This window comes from Microtus ochrogaster, chromosome 8 (assembly GCF_000317375.1).
Source record: "Microtus ochrogaster isolate Prairie Vole_2 chromosome 8, MicOch1.0, whole genome shotgun sequence".
Taxonomy (NCBI): Eukaryota; Metazoa; Chordata; class Mammalia; order Rodentia; family Cricetidae; genus Microtus; species Microtus ochrogaster.
In genome coordinates, this window is record NC_022015.1 from 58,170,066 (window position 1) to 58,181,874 (window position 11,809).

General features: G+C 46.5%; 1 protein-coding gene across 2 annotated transcripts in view; it reads right to left on the bottom strand.

The window, feature by feature from the left end:
• The window catches only part of Ak3 (adenylate kinase 3), a 22,315-nt gene that overhangs the window by 7,574 nt on the left and 2,932 nt on the right, over positions 1-11,809 (bottom strand). For both annotated transcript variants that reach the window (XM_013348077.2, XM_005352110.3), the window contains exon 2: positions 5,652-5,771. In XM_013348077.2, coding sequence (XP_013203531.1) covers positions 5,652-5,712 — 61 coding nt within the window. In that variant the 5' untranslated portion in view covers positions 5,713-5,771. The remainder of the gene's footprint in view (positions 1-5,651; positions 5,772-11,809) is intronic.

Here is an 11,809-nt window from a genome sequence, read left to right on the forward strand (position 1 = left end):
ACTTCTTTGCTCAGGTTCTCCCTCCTTCTGCTCTTCACTGGGACCTTGAGAGCTCAGTCCAGTGCTCCAGTGTGGGTCTCTGTCTCTATCTCCATCCATCACCAGGTGAAGGTTCTATGGTGATATGCAATTGTAATATCTTTAATGAGACTAATAGAGTATAACAGCTCATTCCACAGAAGGCTCTGTTGGTCTCTGCTGTTGGCAGATCTGGCCCTCAGTACCAGCTGTAGCCAGGGCAGTCTTGGTGAGTAGCAGTCCATTTGTGGAACCCATGCATAACCTTCATTTCTGCCACCATGGCCACTTTATGTGTCACTGGGCAATGATAGGGAAGGTGTGGCAAAGAGGCTGACTGTCCACAGAATAGGTCATCCTATATATTAGGTTACTGCGCTCTTCCTCTGCCGAAGTCATCCCTTGATGAGCATTTACACGGGACACCAGTATCTTCACATCCTTCTCCCATTGGCGGAGATCTCTCTACATACATCTTCCCCAGACGTCTTTCTCATCAATCTTCCAATCATGCTCTTCCCGGGCCCTGACCATCCAGCCAACCCACTGGCTACAGCCCATAAATCAGTGAACAGTCACATGTTTGGCCCACGCCTTCCAAATAAAATGTATGACCATGTGCACTGCCCTAAGTTCTGCGGGCTGTGATGATTTCCCTTTGGCAGTATCTTTCAGGGTTGTCCCAAAACAGGTTGTAAGAAGTGGTGCTGGTATAATGTGCAGAACCATCAGGAAACCAGGTCTTCTCTTCCTCAGTCACCCAGTCACAGGGAGCACCACATGAGGCTGCAAGTGCATGCTTGGCAGAAGATGGCACTGTAATGGGAGTAGAAACCATAGGCAACGTCTCCATGTAACTTGCTTGTGCCTTCAGGACCTACTCAGACCTGGTCACATATATGCCACTTCCATTTGACAATGGATCGCTGATATGCACACCCTACTTTCTGACTTGCTGGGTCAGATCACACCCAGCTCACGATGGGCAGTTCAGGTCAAATGTTCAATTTCCACTAAAGCCCAATAGCAGGCCAAGAGCTGTCTCTCAAAGGGAGAAAAGTTGTCTGCAAATGATGGTAGAACCTTGCTCCAAAACTCAAAGGCATCTTCTGTGATTCATCTATCAGGGCACCTGCCAAAGGCTCCAAACAGCACCCCTATCTGCCACCGACAGCTCAAGTACCATCAGGTCTGCTGGATCCTATGATAAACCAGCCTGCACAGCAGCCTGGACTTGTTGAAGAGCCTTCTCCTGCTCCAGGGCCCACATAAACCTAGCAGCTTTCTGAGTCCCTTGGGATATGGGCCAGAGTAACACACCCAAGTAGGGAATGTTCTGTCTCCTGAATCCAAATGGGCCCACTAAATGTTGTGCTTCGTTCTTGGTGGTGGGAGGGGCCAGGTGCAATAACTTATCCTTCACCTTAGAAGGAATATCTCTGTGTGCCCCGCACCACTGGACTCATAAGAATTCACTGAGGTAGAAGACCGTTGAATCTTGGTTGGATTTATTTCCCATCCCCTGGTATACACATATGTTACCAACGAGTTCAAAGTGGTTGCTACCTTCTGCTCACTTGGTCCAATCAGCATGTCATCAATATAGTGTACCAGTGTGATATTTTATGGAAGAGACATCTGATCAAGATACCTTCTAAGTTATGATACAGGGCTGGAAAGTTAACACACCCTCGAGGTAAAACTGTAAAGGCGGGTACTGCTGGCCTCAGCAAATGTCTTCTAGGAGCCCTTAGGAACAGATACCAGGAAAAAGGCATTTTCTAGATCAATCGATGCAGACCGTGTACCAAATGATGTGTTGATCTGCTTAGGTAAGGACACCACATCTGGTACAACAGCTGCAGTTGGAGTCACTATTGGCTGAGTTTTTGATAGTCCACTGTCATTCTCCATGCCCATCTGTCTTCTGCACTGGCCAGACAGAAGGGTTAAAGGGAGATGTGGTAGGAGCCTCCGCCTCTGCATCCTTCAAGTCCCTGGTGGTGGCACTAATGCCTGCAGTTCCTCCAGGGATGTGATGCTGTTTTTGATTCACTATTTCCCCTGGCGGAGGCAACTCCAAAGACTTCGTTCACCCTTTCCAACCAGAATATTCCTCAGTCCACGGGTGGGAACCAATGTGAGAATTCTGTTAACTTCTAAGTACACGTGTCCCAATTATATATTCTGGAACCGGGGAAATAACCGCAGGATGAATTCAGGAACCCACTGGACCTACTGTTGAGTTGGACATCAGTCAAAACTCCACTAATCACCTCACCTCCATAAGCCCCTTCTTTAACTGGAGGGCCACGTGTTATTTGGGATCTCCCCAAATCAGCGTTAATTCAGAACCAGTATCCAACAGACCTTGGAATGCCTGACTGTTTCCTTTCTCCCAGTATACAGTTAACCTTGTAACAGGCCTCAGGTCCCTTGGGGGGAAGAACTGGAGAAAGGCTAACAATAATACTCATCTGTGTTTTGTCAAGATCCTCCCTCAGGGGAACTTGGCCCATTTTTTCATTCAAGTGGCTCTGAGTCTGCAAACTGCCTCAAGTCTGGAAATTGGTTCATGGGCCAAGATTCCCTTTTGCCACAATCTAATGTAGATTTTTCATTTGCTTGAGAATTTTTCCACATACACAGATCAAACAAAAAGGCAGTAGGCTTCTTATCGATTTCATGCCTGGAAACGCTGTGATTGATTAGCCAGTACCAAAAGTCTATATGAGTCATGCCACCAGAAAAATCACTTTGCCTGTGCTGCCCACTACAGGTCAGGTCATTATGGACATTGCTTTGCCTATGCTCTCCATTAAGATAACTGTGATCACCTTGCCTTTGGTGGTTCAGTACTGCCACCTGGCCCCTGCTACTCTGGGGCCCAACTAAACCCACTGCATTAATCCATCCATGAGAGAAGCAGCGTCTCCAGCCCTAAGGTCTGGCACAAAGAAAGGGGTGACACAAGGGTCTTCAAATATGCTGGTGCCCCCTCACCACTTTGTGTCTTAGAGGATTAATAACGATGTATTCCGGGCTTTCCCATTGTGGATTAGGTTTTACACAGTGTACCCACTCTTAACAATGCAATTTCTCTGAGCCCTAAAATCCGTTCATCAACACTAAGCCAAGGGACACCAAGCATCTCTAACTACTTTCAGTAGGCCATCTTTTCAAACACTTCAGCCAACCTTTCAAACAAACTTTTAGGACCCGTTTCAACTGTGTGAGCTTCCATATTTAACCTAGAATCTCCACACAGAGGGCCTATATCAATAAATGCAGCCAGTTCCTTCCACCATTATCCCACACCCTTAAAATCCTTCTTCCATGCCTTTTACACGGGCTGCCAGCAGAAGGCATGGCCCAGATTAAAGGTGGATCTTCCAACCTCAAAAGATCTGGTGGGTCTTCCCACATTAAATGATTTAAGGGAAAAAAAAATCCCTCCCAGGTGTACACAGCTGCTTGGGTTTCAGCTAATTCCAAATGTAGTCAAGTTGACAATCAAGAACAGCCACCACAGCGCGCATCCCTGTGTGGATGCTACAGTTTGGATAATAAGTTGTATGCCTCAAAAGCTTATGTGTTGAAGTCTTGATCCCCAGTTGGCTGACCCAATCACTGGGAGATGGCTGTGCACCACTGATCGAGAATCCATAGGTACAGCCAATGACGCCGTGAAGAGCACAGCCTCAATTCAGTCACGCTTTCCACACGGCCCCAAAACAGCATGGCCAGCAGCATGGACTGAAACCTCCGAAACCAGAAGCCCAAATAAATGTGGATTTTTTTATTATTATTATTACTGGAGAGAATGCCTGTTTGAATTAAAGAGTGTAGTTGCTGTGTGTGTGTAGTGGGGTGATCACTGAGGACTCTGTTCCTCTTATACATTTTTATCTGCTTTAGTTTTTCTAAAGGAAAAGGCCACAGGACAACAGTAAAGAAATGACAACACATATTCCACATTCCAGGCCCTTCTGCTGTTGCCCTGTCTTGAGCCTAATCCCAAGATGTGCTCCCCTGACGGCCATGCGCAGGTCTCTGGGGAAATGTGCCACTTCCCTGTGCGGGGCAGCATCTACGCTCAACCTTCACGTGCCCCATTCCTTCAGCTAAAGAGACCTGCACAGGCTGCCTGTCGCCAGGACTTCTAAATCCCAGCATCTCACAGAAGCAAGGCGTCGTGAAACCTGGGAATAAAACGTTGACTCAAGTGTCCATATTTCCTGTCAGGAAGCAAGCATCCGCCTGCTCTTCGCATGGCTCTCCACTCACAGCAACGCAGAATCTGGGCTCATCCAAACTTTTCTACGAGAAGATATACTGTCCATGAAGGCAAGGATTTTGTTCTTGTTTAGGTTCAGTGCCTAGAGCAGCTTTATGTACCTAGGAGGTACTCAATCAACATTTATGTCATTAATAAATATACGCAGCCTGATATACACAGCCACTTGTCTTCAGCATGGTGGCTACACACCAAAGCCCTTCTATACATGTTTCAAAAAAAAATTTAAGTCCTCAAGATTCTGTGCACATACTGACAGACTTATAAGCAAGCAAAAGTTGTTTTTTTTTTTTTCCTTGATACTAACTCTAATAAACCAGAGTAAGGAATTCTACCCCACCTCTTCCTTTGTTCATTCTCTACCTCACCTTTCTGAATCTTCTAGAATCTTTTTACAGTTAGGAATTAGGACACTTTCTCTGGCTGCTAGCAAGCCGGGCAATGGCAAGCTGGGCGAAAGCAAGCTGGGCTGCAGGGCTCAGCGAACAGCACTGAGGACTTGGTTGTAAAGGTGGAGGACGGGGCTAAGTAGAAGAGAAGTTAGCATATCCCTTCCAAGATGGCATTAGAACTTGGATCTTGAAGGCAAGTGTCCCATGTTTAAAGGCCTGTCTTGTGTGTTGTGTCCTTCTTACACCCATAAGCAGAGTGTACAAGCCACCTTGCCCTGAGATTCTGCCAGGGCTCTGGCTGGGAAAAGTCTACAGCGTAATGGAAGTCGCTCTTCAGTCTAACTGGCTTTCACGCAGATCCTTAGCACAAAATATTCTCAGCTGGGTGTGGTGCTGCATGCCTGGAATTGTGAGACAGGAGGTTCACAAGTTCAAGGCCAGCCTGGGGTACACCACAAGACCTTGTCTCAAAAAGCCAAACAACAGAAGTTTAAAAAGTCAAAGGATATTCTTTAGCGTGGGGAAGGAACTAAAGTTGCATCGAAAGCAGACTAGAAACCATGCTGCCCACACCTGCTTTCCTTTCAAATAAAAAAACAGACCCCTGGGCTTGGGATATAGCTCAGCTGGTAGCATGCCGGCCTAGCATGCTGGCATCCCTGAGTTCGATCATCCTTGACCACCCATTCCTGTAACCCTAGCAACTGGGAGGCAAAGACAAGAGGATCAAAAGTTGTAGCTCAGAGAAAACTGTAGGCCAGTAAGGGATACATAAGACTTTGTCTCAAAACAAGTTAATCAGTTCACTAATTAAATTTTAAAATTAGTCTCAAAGGTGACTGACTGCCCTCCTGATTATGGTCCCCAGTCCCAGATGCTCATTCTGACGGAACTCATTACTTCAGGGGGCAGAGATACTCTGGGCCCTGAGTATTTGCACTTACCGTCCAACAACCAGCTACACTGGGTGAGGTTTTTCAGCTCGTGAAGGGCCAGCCGTGTCATGACATCATCCGGGATGAGTTTCCCTTGGTCAATGAAAGTCTTGGCCAACACACCAATTTCTACAGTAGAGGGAAAAGGCGGTAAGTGTATTTGCTTTATCCTATTCCAGATCTCAGGATTTGTTTTCTACAGGATACTTCCAGATGTCAGGCCCGTAAGACAGTGCATTATCATCAACAGCTTCTCTGCTACAAGCAGAGGTGATGCTTTACATTGGCACACACCTGTAATAACAATAGGAAGGAGGATGCCGAGTTCAAGGCCAGCCCCAAGTGCTTACGCGGGCTTAAAGCCAGTTTGTGCTACAGAGTGCCCTGTCTAAAAACAAGCAACCAAAGGGAAGCGAGTCATTGAGACTTCCCCAAATTCAGCCCCAACCTAGTCTATCAAAGAGAATGGTAGCTCAGTCAGTAAATGTTCCTTTGGAAGTGTGAGGACCTCAGTTCAGTCACCAGAATGTGCATAAGACACAAGCTGCTGTGGGCTTGGAATATGGCAGGGAGGCGGCAGAACAGGTGGCTCCCTGGGTCTGCCGGCCAGAGAGCCTATGGTACTTGGCAGGTTCCAGGCTAGTGAGAGGCCTTATCCCACAGAAAAAGGTGGATAATACCTAACCCATGAATTCTAACCAAGAGATTATCGTTACTAAACAAGCTGCCATTGGACAAGCAAACCACCAAATTTACAATGTCCAGGAGAAGACTGGGTTCTGCGAGAGTGTTTGCCAAACTCATTAGTTTTGGAGGGGCTGGAGGTGTGGATCTGCTGTTCAGAGCACCTGCTGACCTGCTGCTCTTTCAGAGTACTGAGTTTAGTTCCCAGCACCCACACTGAGTGGCAAAAAAAAACAAAAACAAAAAAAAAAAACACCTCTAACTCCAGTTCCAGGGGATTCAACGTCCTCTTCTGGCCCCCATTGGCACTGCACCAGCATGTACATGCACGCACACACACACACACACACACTCTAATAAAAAGAAAAGAATGTTTAAAAGTAACTAAATAAGCCGGGCGATGGTGGCGCACGCCTTTAATCCCAGCACTCGGGAGGCAGAGGCAGGCGGATCTCTGTGAGTTCGAGACCAGCCTGGTCTACAGAGCTAGTTCCAGGACAGGCTCCAAAGCCACAGAGAAACCCTGTCTCGAAAAACAAAAAAAAAAAAAAAAAAAAAAAAGTAACTAAATAAAATAGCAGTTGGAAAGTCCCATGTACTTAATATATGTAGACTTCATTTGTTTCTTTTGACCACTTCTTTTTTAAAAATGATGTGTGAGGGTGTTTTTGTCTACATATATGTCTGGTTCCCAAAAAAGCCAGAAGAAGGCATCAGATCCCCTGGGAGTGGAGTTAAAGATGGTTGTGAGCTGCCATGTGGGTGCTGGGAATCAAACCTGGTCCTCCAGTACACAGCAGTTCTCTTACCGACTGAGTCGTCTCTCCAGCCCCTGAACAGTCTTGATTCTTCTTCTACCCTACAGAGTTAAAACTTTCAGGTACTGAATATTTCACAAGAACTACATTTTAAAACAAAACATTGAACACCAAAAATCTCCCTCAGCCACCGTCCCTCCCTCCAGCTACTCTGTGCCCTCGCCCCTCTCCAGCGAAACAGCTGGAAAGGCTTCCTCTTCCAGACCTGTCTCCTGCTCCCTCCTCATCGTGGGACAGAATTTCAATCCAGTTCCACAGGTCTGGCAGGGGCACATCGCTTGCCTAGCATGCACGTGGTCCTTGCTGTCTGCCTTCATCCTTCCTCTTCCCTTCCCCGCTTGCCCTCTTCCCTCCGGACACACCCCTACCGGGAGACCTCCTAGCTTTGGCAGAAGCTTCTTGCTCCTTCTTTTGATAGATCATCGGACTCATCACCAGGTTTTGGATGTGGCTTATCCAAAATAAGCAAATCAGAAGATAGATATGTGTTAGGGTGGCCAGACACTCATGAGCCAGAACTTATTATAAAGACTGGTGCCCAGAGAAACACTGTTGAGAGGTGAATCTGTGAGAGGCGTCTGGGTCCGGAGTCCACCCTCATGAAGAGATGACGATGCTGGGTGAGTTCTCTGGGAGTGGGTCCTGGGCAAGTGCTCACTGTGGTTTCCCTCTTCTTCAAGCACCCGCTCGCTCTTCTGCTCACCTGCATGGGATATCCCAACACAGCCCTTGCCAGCTGCAGCCACCAGATCTTGGCACCTCCGATCCCAGTAACTGAAGCCACCTGTCTAATCCTGCTATGGACTGCGCAGTCCCAAGTCCATATACTAAAACCCTAACCTAAACCCTACTGTGACTATATTTACACCACATTTACTTTTAAGATGGTAATTGAGGTTGAGTGAGGTCATAGGGGTTGGGCCTCAATCTGACTGAAACTGTAAACACTGAGGGGGTGACAGCGGGAATGCCTGGGCACAGAAGAAAGGCCACAAAGTGAGAAGGTGACTGGTTACCTGCCAGAACGGCAAGCCACACCAGAAAACCAGCCCTTCTAGGGGCTTGATCTTGGACCTCTAGGCTCCAAGAACAGTTCTGCCACCTGAGCCACCAGTCTGTGGTGTGCTATTACGGCAGCGTCTATGACTAATACACACATCTGTGTGCCCGCCTGACCCCAAACCCACACCCTGGCTGTGAGCACCTTCAGTGACTAAATCCCCACACTCCGTACGCATGCCTAATGGGCCCGCAGCTCTCTGGGTAGATGGATCGGCATGTGGACACAGACGAGGGTGAGGATTCTTCCGAGCTCCTAGCTACAGTGTTTTATTAAATAATTAATCTATGAATTCAGGCAGTGTGTTGTGGGGAACAAATGAGAACAAAATACAACAACACTTATGCATGAGAGCATCAACAGAAAAGCCTTTGTTTTGTATACGAAAATGGAAAAGCACCAACAATTGAGCAGTTTACAATCCTAAACCAATGTCTTTTTTAAGATTGCTCTGAATTACTTAGATACAAAATAATGGGGGAAAGGAAGCTAATTCAAGTATCAACTAAACAAAACCTAAAACATCCATATAATACAATAAAAAGTAACCAAGTCCTAATATTATAGCATGAGGGGATCTTTAAAAGCCCAAGTCAAGCTGGGCAGTGGTGGCACATGCCTTTGATCCCAGCACTCGGGAGGCAGAGGCAGGCAGATCTCTGTGAGTTCAAGGCCAGCCTGGCAGCTTGGTCTACAAGAGCTAGTTCCACAACAGGCTCCAAAGCTACACAGAGAAAAAAAAAAAGTCTAGGTCAAGCTGGGTACAGTGCACCCTGAGTTTCAGCTACCCAGGAGGCTGAGATAAGAAGGTCACTTGAGCACGGAGTTCATACATCTAGCCTGGGCAACACAGTGAGACAGTCTCAAACCAGCAGGCACAGCTCAGAGGTCAAAGAAGCTTGCCACTGAGCCTTACACCCTGAGCTGGATTCCTGGACCCACATGACAGCAAGTGACAGTCCACCCACTCCCATGTTGTCCTCTGACCTCCACACACAGACCATGGCACACACATACACAAGTACACTACACTCTAAGTGAGATAAATACAATTAAGAAAAATAATACGCTAAGTAAAAGAAGCCATAAAGAAAAGCCCACAGACACCATTTCATTTCTGGGACGTGCCCCAAACATGAGATTTGAAAGATATAGTCGTGTTGCCAGAAGCCTGGGTGGGGTGGGTGCGGATGGGAGTGACTCATAGGTATAAGGGTTTTTTTTTGTGGGTAATAAAAATGTTCTGAAACCTGTTGTGGTGACAGCCAACTCTATGACATACTAAGGGCACTGGATTTTACATGCACATGTTTTAAATGCTGAAGTTACATGGCAGTGGTACACACTTTAAATGCTGAAGTTGGGTGCCAGGGAATCAGCTCAAATGAGGCAATGCTGTGGGGGGCGGGGGGCGGGTATGAAACACTTCTAGAAAGCTCACTGTTGACTGCTGAAGGCCCTATACCTTATGGACCCATTCTCCCACTCACAGACAACAAAAACACTAAGGAAGACAGGCTAGCGTCAAGTCATGTGTGGGTGAAATACCTCACAAGGCTCTCATTGCTAAATATTCGTTCAGATGTTTTTTGTTTTGTTTTGGCATGCCAAACCATGTAAATGTATTGACTATTCCAAATCACCATTATAAAAATAACCCGTTCTACCATCAGTCTAAGTCTAGTTATGCACAGTATGTTTCATGGGTCTACACAACGATGCTTGGCCATGTGGACACTTGGGGGCCTGAGATTCTCTACTGAGTTAGAGTCTCCCAACATACAGATGATAGCAGATGAGATTTAAAGGGTCAGCCCTCTAGCCGGGCACCAGAGATGAAGCACCCATCAGTGAGCCAGGCCAGACAATACCACTCACATACTCAATGTCTTACCTTACAATGCCTGCCACATCTGAATCATTACTGTGTGCTTTAAACCACACACGTTTTAAATCAGCTAAAATGTTCACAGTAGTTAAGTTCTTTTTTGCAAATACACCTTGAAATAAATAAATAAGTCTATCTAAAATGACTTCATGAACCTCAGTTTGGGAAGAACTGCATTGTGGGCCTGGGTTTCCACCCTGGGACCCCAGAAAAGGCTGCTTATTTTTATTTGAGGTTAGTTCATGAATGGGAATCTCACCCTTGTCTTGGCCCTGTACTAATGGATTCTGTATCCTAGCAACCTGGATCCGTGGTGCTGCCCAGGTGAGTACAGAAAGGCTGTTTATCACTGAGGGAATTCTCCAACGTCTGTGGCACTCAGTTTTCTCGGGAAAGGAATGAGAGGATTACAGCAACGGTGTAAGTCTCAGCCCCAAACCTTCCGAGTTCGCTGTCCTGGCTGGTGCGCGGGGGTCTCACCAGGTCACCTCGTGTTTCCGGAGCCATGACTGTCTCTCTTGAGCAGTTTTTCTCACATGTACCTTTTTGCTTTAATGAATACTATCCACAGCGTGTATTTCAATCTAACAGAGCGAGGAAGGGGTCTAGGTCCGAAAATGGGTAAGGGTGAAGTGATTACTGCTGGAAGGACCAGATCCTCCCACCGCCACCAAACGCATTTCAGATTATATAGTCGGATGTTACAAAGCAGCACTTCCGTGAAACGATGGTGAGTTCCTAGAAACGCCACCCTGGGAATTTACCCAAAGGAAAGTAAGCAAAGCTGCAGCCAACTGTTCAGGTACCCGGCGGTATTTATTACATCAGAAAATGGCTAACAACACAGATGCCCAGTCAACAGGGGTCTGGAGACCCCGCTCTGGGGCACAGTGCTAGCTTAGCATGCAGATTCCGTTTCTGGCACCGAAAAAGAATCAATAGCTAATAACCAAGGGCAAAGGTTAAATTAATTGTGCAATCTTCCTGAAATTAAGTCTGAGACTTGATAGTGTATGAACATGCTCACAACAAATGAGAAAACAAAGCATCTAATAACAACTGTCCAGCTGCACACAAATGCAACAAGAAAAGAGAACACACGAACACACCACAGGGCCCATCAATCCCGTCTCCTGGGGAGGTCAATTTACAGAATGTCAGTTTTCTCTTCTGAATTCTCGGTCCCTTTCTACATTTATTTTTTTAAAGATTACTTCTCCTTTGGTTGTGTCTGTGGGAAATATTCAACCCTTTCACAAATATTTATTGGGAATATATCCTCAGTCCTGACCTACGGAACCGGCTGGATACCATTCAGAGTGAAAAATGCTCTGTATAACAAAGTATTAACTATTAACATCTGTGAAAACAATCTCATGCCACCTCCCAAGCTCCGTCTTCTATTCTTGCTATGGAGTTGTCCATACTTCTTTGCAGAGCAGTGACCCAGCCAGTTCTGAATTTCAGGCATCAGCTAGATGAGCCAGACTCCAGGAAACCATCCGAAGGGCCTGGCCCAGGCTTCCCTCTGAGATCTGTAACTTTTCCCAGCTGAACAGAGACCAACCCCGTGTGTACCTTGAACTTTGACCTGCAAAGACTTCTCTCACAAACCTTAGACTTCTTCCAGCTAAGTCTGATGAGTCTGCAATCCCCACACTCATGAAATTGAGGCAGGAGGATTGCTACATGTTCGAGACCAGCCAGAGCTACTGTA